A 20,838-nucleotide genomic window follows, 5' to 3' on the forward strand; every position below is an offset into this window, starting at 1 on the left:
TAAAGGAGACAGTCTTTCTTTACCTCATGTACAAGGAGACTGTAACAACTCCAACAGTCATACCATTACTGACCTCTTGTTGGCTGCTAGACACTGGCTAGCTTACTCATATCCACACACCCCGTCTCCCTAAACATATCCCTGTACATAATAATATACTGTACAGTATTAAATTGTAAAAGGAAGTACAGTACAGTACAAGCATTAAAGACACAGTACCGGTACATACTGATGTAAAAGAGAATGACAACAGAGTGCAGTAGGATATGATACAGTGATATCCCCATTAGCCGGAACAATTGGTGCAGAGCACTTCCGGGAATCAGAGATTTCTGGGTAACGAAACGACTCTCTCAAAGTCGGAAAAAAAAATCCCTCATCCCCGGAATTTTCCGGATAACAAAAATTTTCCCGCACATTCCAGCAATTGCCCATTACATCATCTCTCGAACCATGAAAAAAATACCTCATCCCAGGAATTTTCCGGGTAACGGAAGAGTGTTCTTGGAAGTTCCAGCAATTGCCCATTACTTCATCTCTTGAACAAGGAAAAATATCCCTCATCCCCGGAATTTTCAGGGTAACGGAAAACTTTTCTCGGAATTTCCAGAAAATGCACCTGATTTTCATCTCCAAAACTCGGAAAAAACTCCCTCATCCCCGGAATTTTCCGGGCATAAATTTTTTCGGAAAATGTGCCCCTAGGTATATCATTCCCAATGCCGGAATTTTCTGGAAAATTAACGCTTTAGGAACGATTTTCCGAAAAAATTTCAATTCCTGCTATCAGAGAGTTCCGGGTTTGAGGGATTCCAGCTATTGGAGATATTACTGTACTACTATAAAAATTTCTAATTGGAAAAATGCACATCATGTGAAGCTCTTGGAGAAACAAAGCCCAAATAAATGGAAGTGTACATAGTTTAAATCAGTGAGGTTTCACTGTATGTACATTACATTCAATAGAACCCCATGGAACATGGTCCCATAGAACGCTTATTGTTTAAACATGTCATACATAATGTGACCACACTTCAAACTGCTTGACAAACTCCTTTCATAACATAATTGGGTAAATTTTGGTTGACAAGGCTATCTCACTAGTGGCTTAGCTCATGCAGTGATGTGCCTGTCATCTTGGACACACCCAGAACACAGGAGGATCATCATCCACCACACCTATTGCTACACTAAGACTGTACAGTATTGATAAGCCTCTTTATCACTCATTCTTGCTGTGTTTGTGACTTTTGTGTACAGCATTAGTTCTGTGTGTATTATTATGTCTCACACTCGAAGCTATTAAAAAACACAAGAAAATTTTTCAAATTGAAAGAGATATAAATTCACCAGTGTACCACTACCATTACCCCAAGGTATTTATGCACTGGATTCTCTTGTTTCTTATATTCGTACATCAAGAATGATAGCTATTACACTAACGTCTCTCAAATCCAGACCCATTTTAATTCTATATACTGTATACTTCAAAATGAACAGCATGAGGGGTCTGGACACTCCCAAGGACCTAGACCCCAAATCCAGTTTATGGAAAAAATTCTGCATACCCAAACACACATGTTCGATTCACATAGCTAATCAGCCAGCAGCAAGTATTGTGGTATGTAGGGGGTTGAGAGGGACCTCAGACTCAGAGGAGGTGCTGAATGGCTGAGGGACATTATGTGTTGGTGAATAAGCAATCAGTTCCCTTCAGCAGGCTTGCACCCTGTATATTGTGTTAGTGCAGGGTGAATTATTGATTGTTTATGTGTTATATAGTACTGTATCATACATAGTGTGTTAAGTATATCTGCCACAATGCTGAATGTGAGAAATTTTGACTTAAGCATAAGCACAGTTATGTCACCATTGGAATAAAATTAGATCCTTGAGAAGAAATAAGACACCTTACATTGCCTAGGTAAGTTGACTATTGTATCTGTGATACTCAGAATGCTAAGGAATACATATCATGCAGTTAACAACTCACAAATTCCCACCCAAATCTTTCACATTCAACTTCGTTATTGAGTATTTGAGTTATAATTTAAAAAAAATATAAATACTGTACTGCAGTTATTTATATTGTATCCAAATACCCTGATTTAAAGGACTCTTGACCCAATCTGGACTTTTCACTTATCTGGACGACCCTTGGGCTGTATTTGAGGGGTTTTAGTATATTGTATTACTATACCGTATAGTATTTCAAATGTTTATTTATGAATATAGTAGAAAACAGTAATAGAAATATATTTCTATTAATATTTGGGAGGGGAATAGAGGTCCAGGTGTCTTCAGTAAAAGGTAATTATTCCCCTATAGAGCAAGGTACAGCACACGGACAGGTTGCACTTCAAAATTCTGAACATAAGTTATCCAAAAATTTCAATAAAAAAAAAAAAAAAAAAAGATGAGTTGCCTACTGGTACATATTAATAAATGCCCAGAAAGTGTACTTGTACTGTACTTGTTTTTGCATTACTATCAACGTTATTTAATGTTACAGAGTTGTTATACAGCACATACTATATATTTGTGCATATATGTAATTATCATATAGTATTTTATTTGGGGTTTAGTGAAATATTAGGGGGGTTTTCTGTAATGACCTTCAGTTAATAAAAAAAATTTTTTATTTGAAATAGCTTTGGCTCCTCGCATTTTTTATTTCTGAAGTGCAACTTGTACTTAAATGTTCACTTGACAAAAGTTGAAATACCATGGCATTATACAGGAACATAACGCTCATGTTTTAAGAGGGTCTATGGTGTGTGTGTGTGTGTGTGTGTCTGGGGGTAGGGGGTGGAGGGGGGGCAGTGTATGATGGGGTGTAGGTATGCAGTGTATACAGTAGAGTGTTTGTGTGTGTGTGTGTGTGTAAGTAGAGCTATTATGTCAACTGTACAGTATTATAATGTACAGTCTCGTTCAAGATTCTTCGAACACTGCTGGAGACAACTGGCAACTCAAGCCGTTTGTTTACTATAGTACAAAGTAAAAATTATGAATGTAAAAGCCCAACCATTAATTAAGCAATGGGGAACTAAGTAACCAATCACCGATCACTTTTACATTCATTCATAATTTTTACTACGTACTACAGTGGTCCCTCGGATAACGAACACAATTCGTTCCAGAAGGTCATTTGTTAACCGAAAATTTCGTTAACCGAATCCATTGTTTCAATGGGATATTGAGTAATTGGTTCCAGCTCACTGAAAAGTACATACAAAGTAAAAAAAAAAAAAATGCAGTAAAGTACACTTACTTTGAGGTGTGTATGTAGAAGGTTCCTGGTTGATGATGATGGGAATTAGAAGTGGGGGTGGAGGAGAAGGGAGAAGAGAAGGTAGTGGGTATGGAGTGGGGACCCATGCTTGACACAGTAGTTTCACCAATAAAATTTTAAGTTCACTAGGTGTAATTCAAGTTTATTTTCTTTAAATCAACACTGCACTGCACTATATATTATCAATATGTTAACTAAAGTTCAGAATGACCAATAATTTCAATGAAAAATGCAAAAATATTCAAGACACCAACAAAATAGATACTTTCTCCACTGTTTTCAAAATTCAACTGACGCCTTGTGACCGACTCATGCATCTGATGGGCGCACAACAAACTAGTTCCCTGTACTGCATACAGTGGGGTATGCTATAACGAATCTAATTGGTTCTAGAACCTTGTTCGTTATAGCATTCGTTCGTTATAGGATTAATCCGTTCCAGGCCCCCAAATACAACCACTTAACACTGAAAAATATAATATAAAATTGTAAAAATTGTAAAAAACTGCATAAATATGCATCTAAACCCCTGAAATAATGAGTATCATTAATACTTGTAATAAAAAAACAATAAATTAGTAAAAAAAATAAAATAAAATAAATAAATAAATAAATAATGTTCGTTGTAGGAGTTTCGTTCGTTATAGCATTCTCAATTTTATAGGTAAAACCGTTCGTTATAGGAATATTCGTAGTAGGATCCGTTCGTTATAGCATACCCCACTGTATATTATCAGTGTGTTAAATAAATGTTAAAATGACTAATAATTTTAATAGTAAAACATGCAAAAATATTAAGAGCACAACTTTATTGATAATTACTCCATTGGAAACGAATGTAAACATAGAACAGATTACTGAATTGGCAGAGTACCCCATCAGCTGATGCTCACAACAAAACGTGATTTTCGTAAGGATTTCGTTAATAAAATTTTTGTTCGTTAACCGAATTGAAGATTCTTATGGAAGGTAATTCATTAACCAAAATTTCGTTAACCGAACCGTTCGTTAACCGAGGGACCACTGTATATAGTAAACAAAAGGCCTCGAGTTGCCAGTTGTCTCCAGCAGTGTTCGAAGAATCTTGAACGAGACGGCACCTGTATTCATCACTTTCATCAGAGCTTTGTCGCCCCACACAGATTAGTCATTAGTTGCTCATTCTAGTTTCCTACCCAGTTAAGAGTAAATCCAATAAATTTTGTTTGCACATTAAATATTAATATCCTATGTTAAAGCTCGCATATCGTTTTGAACACTTCTGTACAATGGTGAAAAATACACTAAATATCTAAACTGGTAACACTGCATAAAAGATCAAAGCTACAGCTTCTGTGAGCAGTCTGCTGAAAATTTATTTTCAGTGTACAGCATCATCTTTCTAAGAGGAAATGTTTTACATTCACTATTAATAAAAGTACATGTGGTATGATCATGCAGGAACCATATACAGGGTATCACATTTAAATCTTGTAAAAGAGCATGCTGATAAAATTAAATCTTATCCTTAAAGAGTTAATTAAAAAATATTGCCTAAGCTACTGATTATGACTAACCCGTCAAAATTATATTTAAAATGTTTTGTTTAAGTTGAGACTTTAAGATACATAGCAGTAGGACGACAGCTAGAAATATTCACTTACTGGGATTATTGTGGAAGTACATTCTTGAAAACTTACTCAACAGTATCTTTGGTTCTCAGTCCCATGTTACAGAGTAAAACCTAGAGGAGTCCCTAAACACAATTGCTCATGGTTGTATGGTTTATGGTACAGCAGATCACTCTAGAGCTATATACCTGTACCTGATTTTTCCCAACAGATGAGGTTTACAGCTAAACAGTCTTATGTTTACTTTATTACCTCAAGAATCAAATTATATGCAAAACAGCTTGATTCTAAGGCTTACATAAATGAAAACTCATCCTTCCACTGAAAAGTTTAACCTCCAGGTCTGGGAAAATCAGTCCACTGTACATACTTATGCTTAAGAAAGTCACTCAAGCTGCTATAAACTTTCAATCTCTCCATGGGGCGAAAAATATACAGGTAACGAAGTACAGTACTATTATGAAAACTAATGACAACAAAAACTGGTATAAATAAATTAAGAAAATATCTGATTGAAGTTTCAAATATTTTAGAGCATACTATACTTATGTTCAACAGCCTTGAAATAAATATTTTTTATGAAGAATTCAATGCCACGATAATACATTTTATAACATGATTGACTGAATCAGGCTTCAATACAATAATAATATTTATATGTGTTTCTAGTAAATTAAAGTGTTCTTTTACATAAAATTATTGTAAATAATAAATTACATGAATATAAATCAAATATATATATACAGTAATTACAATATATATTCTTTATATCAAATGTTGAAAGAAATGTAATCTTTATAACATAGGATGTCTGTAATTTGTTTTAATACTACAGTACATCTGACTATCACAAATATGTGTGGTGGCCTTCACAGTACTCATTGCATCAATATACAGTACAGTACTGTACTGTACTGTATACAGTATTTCCTTTAATGAAAACTCTATATGGGACATAAAAGCTCAACTATAAATGGAAATGAAAAGTCTTAATACAAATTATGACAAACACTGAGGTTTATTTCATAAACCTTTACTGTAGTAATCTTATGAGAACTCACAGGGAATTCTCTATATCATGCACACCCATATATACATCACATCAACAACATAAGCATCTTCAAATTATTCAGTAGCCGTTATGTATACTGATGCCTACATAATACAGTAATGTTAAATCAGAGGTTTTTATAATTGTAATGAAGTTCAGTTCATTAGGTTACACTGTACAGTACTAAGTCAGTCAGATAAGGTATGGTAACTTTATTTTTTCTGCTGTTATATATAATCTTACTTCTACAGTACCAACATGGTTTTCATCAATCTATCCTAGTTGATGTAGCGTTCCTTCGTAAGTGAACAGTAGTCTCAGTGCTTCACACACACTAGACTCTAAAAGGAGTATGAATGACCATAATGCCTCACACAAAATGGCAAGATTGGGACTTCTTTACACATCAAGCTGATGGCTTTAATTAGAGCTATTTACGGGTACCAGGTATTTATATTTTCAAATTCTTCATTAATATGTTGAGATTTAATTTGTTTATCTAAAATGTTGCAAAATTCCTGGATACTATATTTGCAACACACACACACACACACATACGCACGCATGCATGCAGACACACGCACACACACATTCAAATTTGCCATAATTTTTTTCAAAATTGTACAATAAACAAAGTACAAATCACAGAGCTTTTAATGTATCAAAAATACTTTACAAAATTAATGAAAATAATTTCATAAATGAAAATTAAAACTTTCTTCACTAATAAAAGGATATTTTTTGCTGAAAAAATCTTATTAAGCAAATACTGTACAGTACAGTACTGTACAGTACTGTATTCTTGTAAAATTCTTGGTGACAAGTATATACTGCACACCTATTCCTCTATTTATGAACTTTATGTATCCAAATAAAAATTAACTAAACAGTCAAATTGGGGACCACTTTCATATTTACTCAAGCAATTTTCCATCACGAAATGTACAAAATTCATAGGATGCAGCAGAAAAGAACAATGGGTACAGTGTGTCCCAACCTCTACAGGTGTTGCCGCCTAGCAGTGTTGCTTATTCATTAGTGAATGTGCGGCATTATTTTTTATTCCTTATTTTTTATGCCCATCTTCTCCATTATGAGTTCCAAAAGGAAATAATCTTCAAGGAGTATCTCAAGTGAGCGTGAGTTGCATTTTAAAAAATTTGCATGAACCGATATAGCGGAGCTAATATGAATAACTTTATCTAAATAACAATGTATTACACAGCCTGAACTCTACTGACCCAGGTCTATTACAGTAATTTTCATGATATTGAAACAATAATCATCAGATAAAAATAAAATATAATAATATACTGGTAATAGAATTAAGTACAGTACAGTACTGTACTGCACTCTACCTGTACAGGTGTACTGTACTCACCCACAAAAGGAGACATGCTCAACACCGAGTGCTACTCTTCTCGGTACAGGTATAGCATTATTCTCTACTGAGCATTTTTATTAAATAACAGTCTATGTGGTATAATTTTTTTTTTAAATTACAAAAAATCCTGACATATAATTCTATACACCTGGTAGCTTGAGTGTTTTGACATTTTATACATGTAGTATCTGCACACTGTGTTATTAAATTTTTTAAAACTGAATTACTGTATAATTTTATTATTTGTGTACAGTAATTTATATATTTTTACCTTTAGTATTATGGTATGTATTCTTATACATACAGTACTGTAAATGCAATTTACATGGTTTTAGGTTAATACAAAGGTTGAGAAGACTGCCCAGAATACATCCCTAATTTTTCCCTTTAAAATAATAGGAGAAGCCTTCCCAAGTTATGAAAATTTGGTATCAGAGAGGTTTTAAATAATATTGTAATGTACATCCTTTTTCATAAATAGGGGAACAGTAGTACAGTATCAAGCTTTCTTAAAAGCATACTTGACATCTTTTCACAGTGTGCTTGTAAACATTCATGAGTACAGTACTGTACAATAAAAATGTATGTTTGGTGAAGAAGTGTCACACATACAACCTTATTATACATATATCACATCTATTCTATTCATTGTGCAAAAATAATGAAAACACTCCATAGTTTCTGTAGGTTAAGGTAATTTACACTAACACAGTATAAAGTGAACATCTGAAGAATGAATCAGCATAACTCTGGCATTGGTTCCGCCAAGTGTATATGTGTGTGTGATGCTTAAGACTGCAAATTTCAATGAATGGGAAATTTGTCCAAATATTTTATAAAAATACAAATTTTAACTACTAAAAACATGTCCAGTTTCTACTTGAGATAAAGAGCTTTTAGATGATACAAAAAGTAAAAAAAAAAAAAAAAATTAAATAGCCTAAAGGATATCTATTGTTTCAAAAGCCATGGAGTTTCTTTGGCTTGTTGTTTGCGATGCAATTTTTGAACCTTTTTTCCAGGAACAATGCCATCGGCCAAACCGGGACGTTTTTTCTTCTTCACTGTCAATTCATCTACAATAGGCTCTGCTGTTAAGACCTGAGTACCGAGGTCTCCATATGACACTGAGGCTCCTGTAGCATTTGTATTTAGGTTCTGAACTTCTCTAGAATCAGAGGGCTGACTGATATCTGAATCATGTGCAAATTTGCAGTTGTGTCCAAACTTGCAACGACCTTTCCTATAATTCCAACAGATTTTCTTCCCATTAATTTCTAAAACATCTTTAGGATTTTCTGTCATTTTCACATGTTTCTCCAATACCATCTTTTTGTCTTCTTGTGCTTTATGAAATGGGTTGAAGAAAACAGAGGCAGAATGGTCATCCCCAAAGGGAGATGGAATTGCATTGCCACGCAGAGGGTTAGCGAGGACTTCAGGCTTTCTAGGTTCATCTTTCTTGATTCTTTTTATATGTTTTCTTTGCTCAGAAGGAGTCTCAAAGTAATTGACAGCTTTCTTGGTGGTGACTCTAATTGATCTGTAAGATTTTACACTTCTTTTAAAATTGTTCATATAAAAAATTAGTCAATATATAATATATCATAAAAAGCATGAAATGAATCATTATCAACCTAAATATAAAATCTATTCATCACCCTACACAGGTCATGGGCCTCCTCCTCCTCCTGTCATAGTTGCCACTACTTGTACACTTTTACCCTAGTATAATAGCAGTCCTTTAATTTTCAGTGATATTTTAAAATATTTCTCCCAACATTAGATGTAGGTTAATAGGCTTGTTTATATAGTCTGGTTTGGTTAGGTTAGATTAAATTAGGTTAGGCTAAGTTAGATTTAGTTATGATTGGTTATGTTTCATAGGTTAGATTAAGTAAGGCTTGGTTAGGTATGATTAATGGAAGCTTACCTTATATCAGGATAATTAAATTCTAGGTGAAAACAATAGCTTTGCTCATCTTTCAAATTTCCTGCTGAAAACGAATGTCATCGTATTGCTTCAAAGATAATGGTTCATAGTCTAATTACAATGTCACAAAAATCACAATCTCCGGTTTCTTTGGGGAGTTAAACCATAATTCTCATCAGTTCAATTTGTGTGTGTGTATGTGTGTGTAGGTTGCAGTTTTTAGCACAAAATATATATGTGGGATTGATCCTGAAATCCCAGTTTAGAACCGAGCCTAGAGAAAACAATTCATGAATATGCCCACAATAGGAATTGGGAACAACTTGAACAGCAGCCTTCAGTAACAGTACTTTGAAACACTTGCACAGATAAACCTGCACAGTTTGAATATTTTCCTATGGAAGACAACTTTTTTCCTGCCGTAAGAATATTCCTAAAAATGATGAGGGACTGGAATACAGTGCAATATTCATATTTTTTAGTAGTTCTTCTTGTAAATACAGGTATACCCTGAAAACCAACGTCCCATTAGCCGCCGCTTCGCATAACCGACGAATTCATATTGGGGAAATACTCCGCAAGTTTCGTTGATACCCCGTTGATCCAACGATTGGAGGAGCAACAGAGCTGTTTTGAATTTGGTGGGTGGTGGCCTGGTGCGAATTCTTACCACAAGAATGCTCTGCATGCTGCCTCCAACTCATTCCCGCCTCTCTGCACTTGTTTACACTAATCATGTGTCTCCGATTTCGCGTTTCTTTTCGTTATTTCCGACTTTGTGTGTTACGCAATCATGCCTAAATGCCCCAGTGATAGTTCCCCTTGATAAGGCGTAGTAAGAGTGGTGATGGACCAGCAAAGATTGGTAGAGATTTGAAATTGCCAGGGGTCCACAGCTAGGAAGTTAGTTCAGGTTCTTTAGGTTCTCTGCATTGTCGTATCATATTTTTACTTACTATCATCCATAGAACATTTGCAGGAAAAATGAAAGAAATTGAACAATGGATTCTGGTGCTAGCAGTCTCCTTAGGTCAGGTTCTGTGCAATGTCGTATTTTTTATTTTATTTTACTTACTATCACCTAAAAAACATGTGGCAAAAATGAACGAAATCGAACAATATCTTCTCGTGTTAGCCAGCTGCTCCACCATTATCGTTATTTCTACAGTATTATTATCGTTTCGGTCATGCAGCGAATTTTAGGATTTTAACATTGGGTTAGGTTAGATTGAAATTATGTTTTTCCGATTTTTGTTTTGTTTTGAACGATTCTGACCTACTTCAAAATAGGTGTATGACCAAAACGATAACTCTACCATTTCAACTGTTAACCATGTTCTTCACCCTACATAAAATTTAATATAAACTTTCGATTATGTACTCTACTGAATCTTAACGAGTAGCCCCCACACTTCATATTAATCAATGTTAATACTGCATGGAAAGTTTTTATTAATTATATTCACATCCCAATCCTCCTATCTCCAGTTCGCCGACAGCTCGAGTCAACTTCAAGGAATATATTATTAATAACACCATACACTAGTTATTTCATAATTAAAACCTTCTATAAATGACTAATCCATATTCAGCAGATATGTTAATTTTCTTACAACTCCTCAGCAAGCTCAGCATCTTCATTTTCCTCATCAGATGAAGAGCCATAGTCGGCGACCAGCCCAGCCATTGTGTTTACAAACAAAAGTTTTCTGTGGTGGCTGCCAGAGGGACCCGAGGCTGGCTCCCTCTCAGGGGTGATACATGTAATGCATAGGTAAATACGTGGGTCGATAAATATATTGTATATATAGATGGATATACATTAAAATCACCTTGTCAGTGAGGATGTTAAAAAGTGTACTTGATGCAACTGTATAAACAATGGACGAGCGGCTAATAAGCCGATCAGTGGTGAAGAGGATAAAACTAAGGGCGGATCCATGGGGGAGGGGTACTGGGGGTCCCGACCCCCCCCCCCCCACCCTTTTCATCAGACAATTCCAATAATTTTATCTTTAATGCTGTATTTTACTCAGGTATGTTTGTATAGTAAAAAGTGATTACTATTGACCTTAGAATGTCCCCTAATATCAAGTGCGCATGGCTTCAAATTGGACTCAAAATGACCATAATATTGGTCAGATTTAAAAATAATATTCTGAGGGAAACACCCCAAAAAAAAAAAATAAAATACAGCTGGGTGGGTTTGCTTTGCTCGCCAAGTTTCCCCACCCAAAACTTCTTGGACCCCCCTTTTGATATTCCTGGATTCGCCCCTGCGAGTTGTTCAAATGGTCTTCAACATTATGAAATGCAAGACTGTACGTAGGATACAACAACCCTAATCGCAATTTTTTTAATGACACTCTCCTCATCTCCTGGATCCTGTTGACAAGGACAAAATATCTAATTGTTGTGATAAATCAGTCAATGAAGGCAGCACAAGTGGAGGCAGCAATGAAGAAAAAAATGCTTTGGGAATTACTGTATACAAACATGGAAATCCTACCTCAAGTCCAGGAGCAACACAGAGCGACTAGGGTGATTCCGGAACTAAGTCTTCTTGATTATCCAAGCACACTGAAGGCCTTTCGACTAAAAGCTCTTCAGAAAAGACACAATAGAGAAAATTTCACATACTGTGGACATTCAAAATCTTGAAAGGGATAAAAACGTAAACTTTTTTTTTTCGGTGATGTGGCGCACCACCAGCACAAGGGGATATAACTTAAGGCTCGTCAAGTTATCATACAGAGCGAACGTAAGGAATTATTTCACACAGAGAGTGGTAGATCTATGAAACAGCCTACCAGCCTAAGCTGTGGAATCGAGAAGTCTTCAAAATTGCCCTGGCTGAGTTAATGAACTACAGTACTGGGTGATATGACAGAAATGCAGGTGTCCACACTTTTGTCAAAATAATAAGGTTTGTGTTGGAGGAGTAGGTAATATGTTGGTTTTAATGTCTTAACATCGCTGAAGGTCAGCAAATTTGAGGAGCTGGTGATTTTCAGGTCAGACACATCTTACTAAACGACGGCACCCTAAATCTTGAATTCTTACGGTCAATTCACACAGTAATTTTAACAGGTAACTACAGAGGTTTTTTTTTTATATCTACCACTTTGTTTACCACCTCCCCCCCCCCAACCCCTTGTTCCAGATGAGTTTGTCCATCATAATTCAGCGTTAGTACAGGAGGAAAGCAGAGGACTCGGAGACTTGCCATGTTCTGTAGTGTCATGGTGGGGTAGTGGACAACACTCTTCTCACACGCCATCCGGGATTGAACACAGGACGCGGTTATAGTTCTCTTAAAATCTAACTTGATCTTAATGGGGCCCGTTTAGCTCCAGCAGTTTATATGTGAGAACAGAGAAGTAAACCAGAAAAGCAGGCGCCATACAGTATACTACGTTGCTACATCTGTTCTTGTAATGTTAAGCATACAGTAGCTCTGCACCCATTGCACGATTTTCGATGTTTTGTTATAACTTTTCTTAAAATACTTATATTTTTTTTTTAACACAGCGGTCATCTCAACGGAAAATCTTGCAAAACATAATTCAAGAAAACACACGCATGCTTGAGGCGTGACGTCATAAGAGGTACTTGTTAACAATTTACGAGACCCACACATACAGTATATATATATATATATATATATATATTCATTTTTATTTAATTTTTTCCTCAAAGAACTTAGTTCCCAGTGAAGCTTCGAATAAGCGCCTGGATTTTTAGTGATTTTTTGGAGTGTAAAAATACAGTAAGTTGGTAATACAGTATCAGAAATAAGACACCTGGGCGCCATTTAGAAAAATATTCTCTTGAGTTGTCCTTTAACACTTTGGCGTTAATTTACAACAAGAGTAATCATCTGAGGGTCAATAATAATTTAGCGTCATCACTGTACCACAAGAAAAGTGAACGAGAAGGTTACCACCAATCTTGGCAGCAGGACGACCACATGTGATAAATATTTACTGGTGGTAAGGTAACGCCCCTGGCATAGCTGTATACATCGCCTCATTCATGACATTATTTCTCCTTCATCTTGTACAAGTCATAAATACTGTGATAGTGGAAAACCTTCATTAGATAAAGTTTTACAACTGGGAGAATGAAAACAATGCCAAAAACGAACAGTTCCTTATAAATAAAAACAGTTTTATAGAGACTTGGTAACTGAACAAGTCGTAAACTAAGAGCACGGTTTACTAGGAGAGTGAGTCTGATTGAGTCAGGCCCTGATAGTGGTGGCGGGAACATTAGTGCCATCGCCGCCTCTCGCCACCAACAGTGATGCCTAACAATGCCACTTGTTATCTACGTCGGCCAACACACCGAGATTTACTTGTGAGTGCCAGGCAACAGGAGTGCCAGTAACAAAGTTGGTGGACATAGCCTGAGGCAGACTTAAATAGGTTAACTGGCGACAGTACGAGGAACAAAAAGATCATAATTATGTCCTAATGTGTGTGACTCAGCTTACTGCGGGATATTGCTTATTAAGTGTGATTATATGTGAGAGTTAGTGATACGGGTGTTCAGTGTCGAGGCTGTCGACTGAACAGTGTGTCCAACAATACGGCGTCCTCACTCAGTTAATTAACCAGAGTACGGTGAAGGCAGCCATGACAAGAAGTGTTCCCATCTACAATGCAACGCAGAGGAGATAAAACAAGCGTCTAATAATATAAATGATAAGATAAGCGACACTGAGAAACGTGGAAGAAGCAGACTGAAGAGAAGTAATGCCGTTATGAGTAAAGATGTAGCTCTCTCATGTATAGACAGAGACTTATCCTTGTGAAACAGTTGACTTTATGATAATTTATTAGTAAAAGTTTAATGGTGATGAATGACTAGTTTTAACGATCAAGAATATTACTTCATAGGTGTTATTGAGAAGAAGAAAACCCGGTGCAAAGTTAAAACACACACACACACACACACACACACACACACACACACACACTGAAGAACAAGTGGCGAGAAGACATCATCTGTAGCACACTCAAAAGCGGTTAGCGAGCACAATGACGTAATAGCTGTTGAAGCACAGAAATACATAAATACAGCAAGTGCTTCATGAGAGCCTGTTGGAGTATCGTAGTTCCCTTGTGAATCTTCAAAGACATTAAAGAACCTTAAAAAGGACGCAGAGAAGTGAGAGAACCCCTCAAGACTCGTAAGAACCCCCAGAGCCACCTGACAGTCTGCCTCACGTGTTAGACCTCCGGACAGTTCCTCGTGGATGCTAAAAGGTTCTGAATAAAAACTTTCCAGGGTTGAATAGTTACTTAATGATCAATGTGGCAACTAGTACCTACCTGTGCCTCCCAGTACCTACCCGTGCCTCTCAGCACCTACCCGTGCCTCCCAGTACCTACCTGTGTCTCCCAGTACCTACCTGTGTCTCCCAGTCTACCTGTGTCGCCTAGTACCTATTTGTGTCTCCTAGCACCTATTTGTGTCTCCTAGTACCTATTTGTGTCTCCTAGTACCTATTTGTGTCTCCTAGTACCTATTTGTGTCTCCTAGTACCTATTTGTGTCTCCAAGTACCTATTTGTTCCTTCCAGTACCTACCTGACACAGGGATGGATGTAGTGTTATGCTCCAGATAATTATATAATAAATAATAATAAAAAAATAGACGAATTGATTTATGAAACTGCAACTCTGTGGTAATGGTTCAGCTGACGATTAACCCCTGGTCTTATTTTACCTGATAAATAAGCAATATTACGATACCTAGGGTGGGGGTTGGGTTAGGTTAGCGTTAGAGTGGTTAATCATAAAGTGAAATAACCTGGGGTGGTTAATTTCCAGGTGATCCGATATAGATTGAAGGTAATTAAATTGTATAAAGCTTAGTAATATTATTTAATTTATTTCAGGATGACCCCAATCAAGTTGTCTATCTTGAGTAGTGTAGCGACCACCTCCACCACCAGCCGACTCCTCTTCCTCCTGCTGGCGATGATACTTGTGACAGCCAGTGGGTCCGTCCCTCCCAGGTGTTCCGTTAAATCTGTCTGCCATCGGGACGATAACAGGATCTGGTATGAATAAGGTTGTTGTGTCATCGTACTCAAAGGGCTAAGTCATCGTACTCAAGGGGTTATGTCGTACTAAAGGGATTAAGTCGTTGTACTCAAGGGGTTAAGTCATCGTAATCAAGGGGTTATGTCATCGTACTCAAGGCATGTCATCGTATTCAAGGAGTTATGCCATCGTACATAATGATGTTTCTGATTCTAGTTTTTATTTAAGATTATCGTGTTTTACGAGAGCCATTCTGCCTCAGGCCCGCCCCTTGCTCCTGTGAGGCTGACTGTGGGGTGTACGGCGACTGCTGCCAGGACGCCACCGCCCCCGCACACACCAACCTCTCCACCCTTCCTCACCCACACAAATGGAGTTGTAGGACCTTCACGAGTAAACACTTGTGTCCCCACGTAAGTTCTAAGGTCGTCAAATCTTTATTAACACACTGCCGTAGTTTCTTAATTATCATTTAATACTCACGTGACCGCCATGTCTCACTTACCCTTAGCTAGGGTACACACTGTTGGGTGAATCGCTGCTATTAATACACACTCCTGAGCAGGACAACCGTTTGTTTACACAGACTACCGCGCCTGTGTGCATTTCTTCCTGTCCAAGTAAACTGCTTCCCCCAGATGACGCTTTGCAGAATGCACGGGAAACATTTTAACTTATTTTCGGACGTTTACAAAAGATATTGATGTCTGTAGGAATATAATTTTCGACATTATGAATGCTTACTTACAAATAGAACTTCCTAACTAATTCTGTTCTATATATAATGAAAATTGTGCATCATTTCACTGTACTTATCCTCTTTATTTAAATGTTGCACTGAGATAAGACGTCACTGTCGACTGGTCATTGGGAAGATAATCTAATACTTGTCCAATGAAATGCTAGAGTAGATGAAGGTAGCTGTTTATGTTCAGGTATAAAAAGTTAACGTAACGCTCATTTTTAGGCTATTTAACACAGTATAAACGTCTTTATTGCTCACATTCATAGATTCCGATAACATTACCATGCTCCTCTACCAGACGTTTTCAGACACTGGTAATGTGTGTTCTTATTCTCCCCGACAGTCCGTGTATGCCATCGACTGGTGTCCCGAGAATACAAATGAGTTCCTTGCCACGCGCTGTGCCGGCCTGGAAGGTCATCACACATTCCTCCAAGACATACTTGTTAAGTCAACTACTTCAGGGATCGTTTATGGCAACATTTTTTGTGCCTTGTGTCACCAGGACGCTCATCAGCTCAACGATCTGAACGCCATTATGCAGTGTATCATAGCAGATGGTGTCCAACTTCGGATTACCAATCGAAAATTTTTCGCCAAGATGAACTATCACGCTGGGAAGCTACAGTGGACGACCACGTTAACGCAGGAGCTGGTCACAACCTACCTCAACAGCAGCTTTGATAAAGATGTGAATAAGACGGTAGAATGTGCCTTGTATTATGATATCGCAGGCCACCCTTGTGATGACGTACATAAAAGCTGTGCAGACGGATGGACTCAAGATGACACGAGGCAGTCTTGTGCGTCGTACACCTACCACGTCTACACCGCGGAGAAGATATTCAAGAACTGGGACTGCGCAATTTGTAATTATGTTCCCGTAAATAATATAAAGTGTTCTCCATACCCTAAACCACGTACTCTCATCTGTAGTTTTCCACCTTCATCGGTTAATGATTTATTTAAAGTTTACGGTGAATGCCAGGAACCTCAAGTATGGAATCCACTGTCAGGAAGGTGTGAGGCAGTGAGGTGTGGTTCTCTGTATAAACTTGTTCGTGGTGAATGTGTACGAGATAATTCTCAAATGATTGGACGTTTTTCCATCAACTCCTCTTGCTTTACCCGGGATTACGATCGGAATCTAAGTGTCACTTTTCCAAACTTAACGATCTACCTTAATACGACAGGGACGACCCACCACCGCGGCGAGTACGAATTCGTCGATAAGGATTTCGTCAGAGTTTGTCGGCCTCAAGACACTGTCCCTGTCCTCGGCGTGGTCTCAACAGTGTTCATGTCATTGTCACTATTCTGTATGTTCCTCCATATGTGTATATTCTTTTGCCAGTACAAGCGAAGGAGCATCCCAAGACTCACTCACTTCCTGATGGTGTTCTCCCTCTTCATTGCTGAACTCTTCTTACTTATCACATTTAACGCCAACGACAACTACGTCGCTTGTGTCGTATACGCCTCAATCATGTATTATTTCTTTTCTGTCGCTTTTTTTTGGATGAATGTCATCAGTTTCGACACCTGCCGAGCCTTCTGCTCTCACACCTACGTGAAATCCACCATTAAGACGTTTATAGGTTACTTTGTGTACACCACGACCGTGCCGCTGCTCATGACGGTAACAGCCGTAGTGGTCGACCTATTATCTCCTCCCGACTTTGTTTTACGCCCCGATCTGGGTACTGGTAGATGTTGGTTTAACAATAAGTGGGGACTTGTGTTGTTCTTTATCTGTCCAGTGTTCTTGATACTGATAATTGACTTCATTCTTTACATAATTGCTGTATACGAAATATATAAACAACAAAAATCGGCTGAATTTGCGTCGCGAGCAGCTATTAAAAATAACAAACGTAGATGTAGGTCAGATGCGAGTAATAAGAGAACTGAGGGACAGTGTGAATATCCCCCTTCTAGTGCTGTTACCTCGAGGTCCACAACACCAGACATGGGCACATCAGCAATGTGTCTGGAAGAACTTCCTGGAAGGGGCCTGGAACGTCAGCAGAAGAAAACTCAACACCTGAAGGTGGTGAGGGACCGTGTGGTAATCTACAGCAAGGTGGCGCTCATCATGGGCATGACGTGGGTCTTCGCTCTCGTCTCCCTCTTCGTGGAGTCATCTGTGGTGAATTATTGTAATGTCTTCTTCAACTGCTTACAAGGAACCTTCATTTTCATTTCTTTCGACTGTACAAAAGAAAACATTAATAGGCTGCGCTACCGACTGACTGGATACAGCAGCAACCAAGATACTGTAGAGACAGTGTAATGATTTTTCTATAAATACATTTGTAGGTCATATATTAGGAGGCCACAATATAAGTAAATGTCTATTATTAACTAACAAAATATAACACACGTATAATACAAGACAGTCCCACGCAATATTCTGAATAATAGATGTGAAATCCCTGTATTTATTGTCACTCTGTTTGTGATACATTATATATGTTTAATAAATAAGGAAAGTGTTGTATGCATTTCCTTTCACACACCAACATAATGATGGCAAGAGGTATCAAAGTGTTTATGAATTTATTAACCATTGTATCTTCACTAAAACGTTCATCATCACCTCGACGCATTTTTTTTCTTTCACCCGGCGCCGAGTCGGTCCTTTTTCAATAATTTCTGTTTAAGTTTTATCATAATGTTTTACTAATGTTGGACGGATCATCTCTTCGACCAGTGAAGGTTCTCAGCTACTGCTTCTCTTTCTGTCAACAAGTGTGATAATAACAAACACTAGCGAGTAAGAGAATACGGAAATATGAAACGATAATTAAATCATATGGATGTACATGTTACTAGTAACTTCACCCATATAGAGGAGTAGTACTTCCTGGGCATTACACATACAGTACATGTTCGTGTGGTTATGAGTAATCACTGGTCATAACATACACGCGGTAGTGATAATTACAACAATATGTTTCAGTATCCCATACAATTCACAAAAAATGGTCACATCGTATATTAAAGAAAATAAGATAGTATGCAGGGGCCACATCGCTATATTCATTATATCATTTCTACCGTTTCTATAATATTACAGTACTCTAATATGATCATCACGAATCGTCCACATTAGCTCCAGGTGTCCGAGGGAGATATCGTATTACTAATGGGTGAATAGGGATTCTAATCTTAACACAATATATTCATCAGCACAGTAACATAAATTCACACTAGTACAACATATACTGTACATAACACAGTGCAGGAATACAAACAACTGTAAACAGGATGTAAATTCAACCAAGAATAGACTAAGAAATGTGTTAAAATTTTATGTCGAAAGTACAGTAGTCTTAATCTGGAGTAGAGACCTCTAAGTCCTTTAATGACAGAACTACAAAATATATCAGTAAGGAAGAGGAAATAAGTGACTGCCCAGTATTACATGTATTTAATGAGACTAATGAACCTTTTTTCCAATATATCAGTTAATCAGTGATACGAGGTCTCTCATTGGTCGTGTTCCTTGAGAAATTAATTTTGTTTTGTTTTTCAGGTAAGGAAATGATAATAAACCAACGAATGTGGTAGATATATTAACACTTGAGGAAAGGGTAGGTTTAATATCCATATACGGAAACCCAGATGCCACACACCTATCAGTTACAAAAGAGTTTAATCAATAATACCTGCAGGCAAGACCATTGATCACACGAGCGCCACAAGATTAGTTAACCGTTCCAACACACTGGGAGAGTACAAGACCCGTATACTCATACTGGCAGGCCAAAGAGTGTAAGTGATTAAGAAACACCAACAACATTAGCAGTACATCAACGAGTATATGAAGACTAAAAGACTGGAAAGGCGCCGTAACACAGCTTCAGAGCAACGAGACCTGGTCAGTTTACGCCCCACACAGTCTTTTGTTTTGACACTTCACTTGTATCATCACATAACTCCTCGCGTCCCACACCTTCATGATGCCTCGTGGTACGGATATGTTCTTCCCAGTTTTTCCTACATATATTCCCCTACATACATATGCTGGTTTTATCATCAATACCATACCAACAAAATGCAAATTATACCAAATTAGTGTAAAACTTGACTCTTTTCATACTATGGAGAATGAACCTCCATTTAAGATAATAAACTTTATAAACGTAGTTCATACAAGGAGGAGTAAATGTTACCTGCCCAGCATTTCTACAGTACAGGAAGGTGAAGTAGAGTATAATTATGTCCTGGGCTGCTGAGGGAGACGCGAGGCTCACCGGTGTTCGGCTCCACACACACACACACACACACAGGTAAGTTACTATACAAACACTTCACTTACCGCCGGTGAAAGACTGCTCAAGTTCGTCGGCTTCTGTAAGTAAGAAAGACATTAAACTAGTAACATATTCTAGAGTCTAGACAGCTGCGACCTCTTAAACATTTATCATAATCTCAAACAATAATTACTTACTGACGAAAATATCAGTTTCTTTCACCGAGGAATAGTTCACGGATAAGAAACAGATTCCTTTTACACTATCACTTCCAACACTCGTCCATACAAGATGAGGTTAGTTAGTCACTGCCTCATACGTTTATAGAAAAATCAAGCTTCATTGTTTTGTCCTATTTTTAAGATATTCAACCAGGATTTTTACCACTGCATAAAAAACTATGTTGATTAAAAAATTATAAAAATGGAATTATAAACCGTATACCATAATGTAAAGTATAAATAATAATAAAAATAAAATCATAATAATAATAATAATAATAATAATA

At 37.3% G+C, this 20,838-nt stretch overlaps 2 protein-coding genes across 2 annotated transcripts; one reads left to right on the forward strand and one right to left on the reverse strand.

Annotated features, from left to right (window-relative positions):
* Positions 1-8,258: 8,258 nt before the first annotated feature.
* Positions 8,259-10,977, reverse strand: LOC121860086. Its single transcript, XM_042357111.1, has 2 exons — positions 10,887-10,977; positions 8,259-8,883 (listed from the first exon to the last, which is right to left on the reverse strand). Exons 1-2 carry the CDS (start codon positions 10,958-10,960, stop codon positions 8,292-8,294), a joined length of 666 nt encoding a protein of 221 aa, XP_042213045.1. The 5' UTR covers positions 10,961-10,977; the 3' UTR covers positions 8,259-8,291.
* Positions 10,978-13,525: 2,548 nt separating this feature from the next.
* On the forward strand, positions 13,526-18,523 carry LOC121860087. The gene is made up of 4 exons (XM_042357112.1): positions 13,526-14,543; positions 15,179-15,343; positions 15,589-15,739; positions 16,415-18,523. Exons 2-4 carry the CDS (start codon positions 15,180-15,182, stop codon positions 18,362-18,364), a joined length of 2,265 nt encoding a protein of 754 aa, XP_042213046.1. The 5' UTR covers positions 13,526-14,543; position 15,179; the 3' UTR covers positions 18,365-18,523.
* The last annotated feature ends 2,315 nt before the right edge of the window (positions 18,524-20,838 follow it).

This window comes from Homarus americanus, unplaced genomic scaffold, assembly GCF_018991925.1.
Source record: "Homarus americanus isolate GMGI-L3 unplaced genomic scaffold, GMGI_Hamer_2.0 scaffold58837, whole genome shotgun sequence".
NCBI lineage: Eukaryota > Metazoa > Arthropoda > Malacostraca > Decapoda > Nephropidae > Homarus > Homarus americanus.

Excerpts from the sequence above, each read along its gene's own strand:
- LOC121860087 (XM_042357112.1), top strand. The coding sequence starts at position 15,180 with ATGACCCCAATCAAGTTGTCTATCTTGAGTAGTGTAGCGACCACCTCC. Across the intron at positions 15,344-15,588 it reads CGGGACGATAACAGGATCTG|GCCCGCCCCTTGCTCCTGTG; the intron begins GTATGAATAAGG and ends ATTCTGCCTCAG. Across the intron at positions 15,740-16,414 it reads GTAAACACTTGTGTCCCCAC|TCCGTGTATGCCATCGACTG; the intron begins GTAAGTTCTAAG and ends TCTCCCCGACAG.
- LOC121860086 (XM_042357111.1), bottom strand. The coding sequence starts at position 10,960 with ATGGCTGGGCTGGTCGCCGACTATGGCTCTTCATCTGATGAGGAAAAT. Across the intron at positions 8,884-10,886 it reads GCTGAGCTTGCTGAGGAGTT|ATCAATTAGAGTCACCACCA; the intron begins GTAAGAAAATTA and ends AAAATCTTACAG.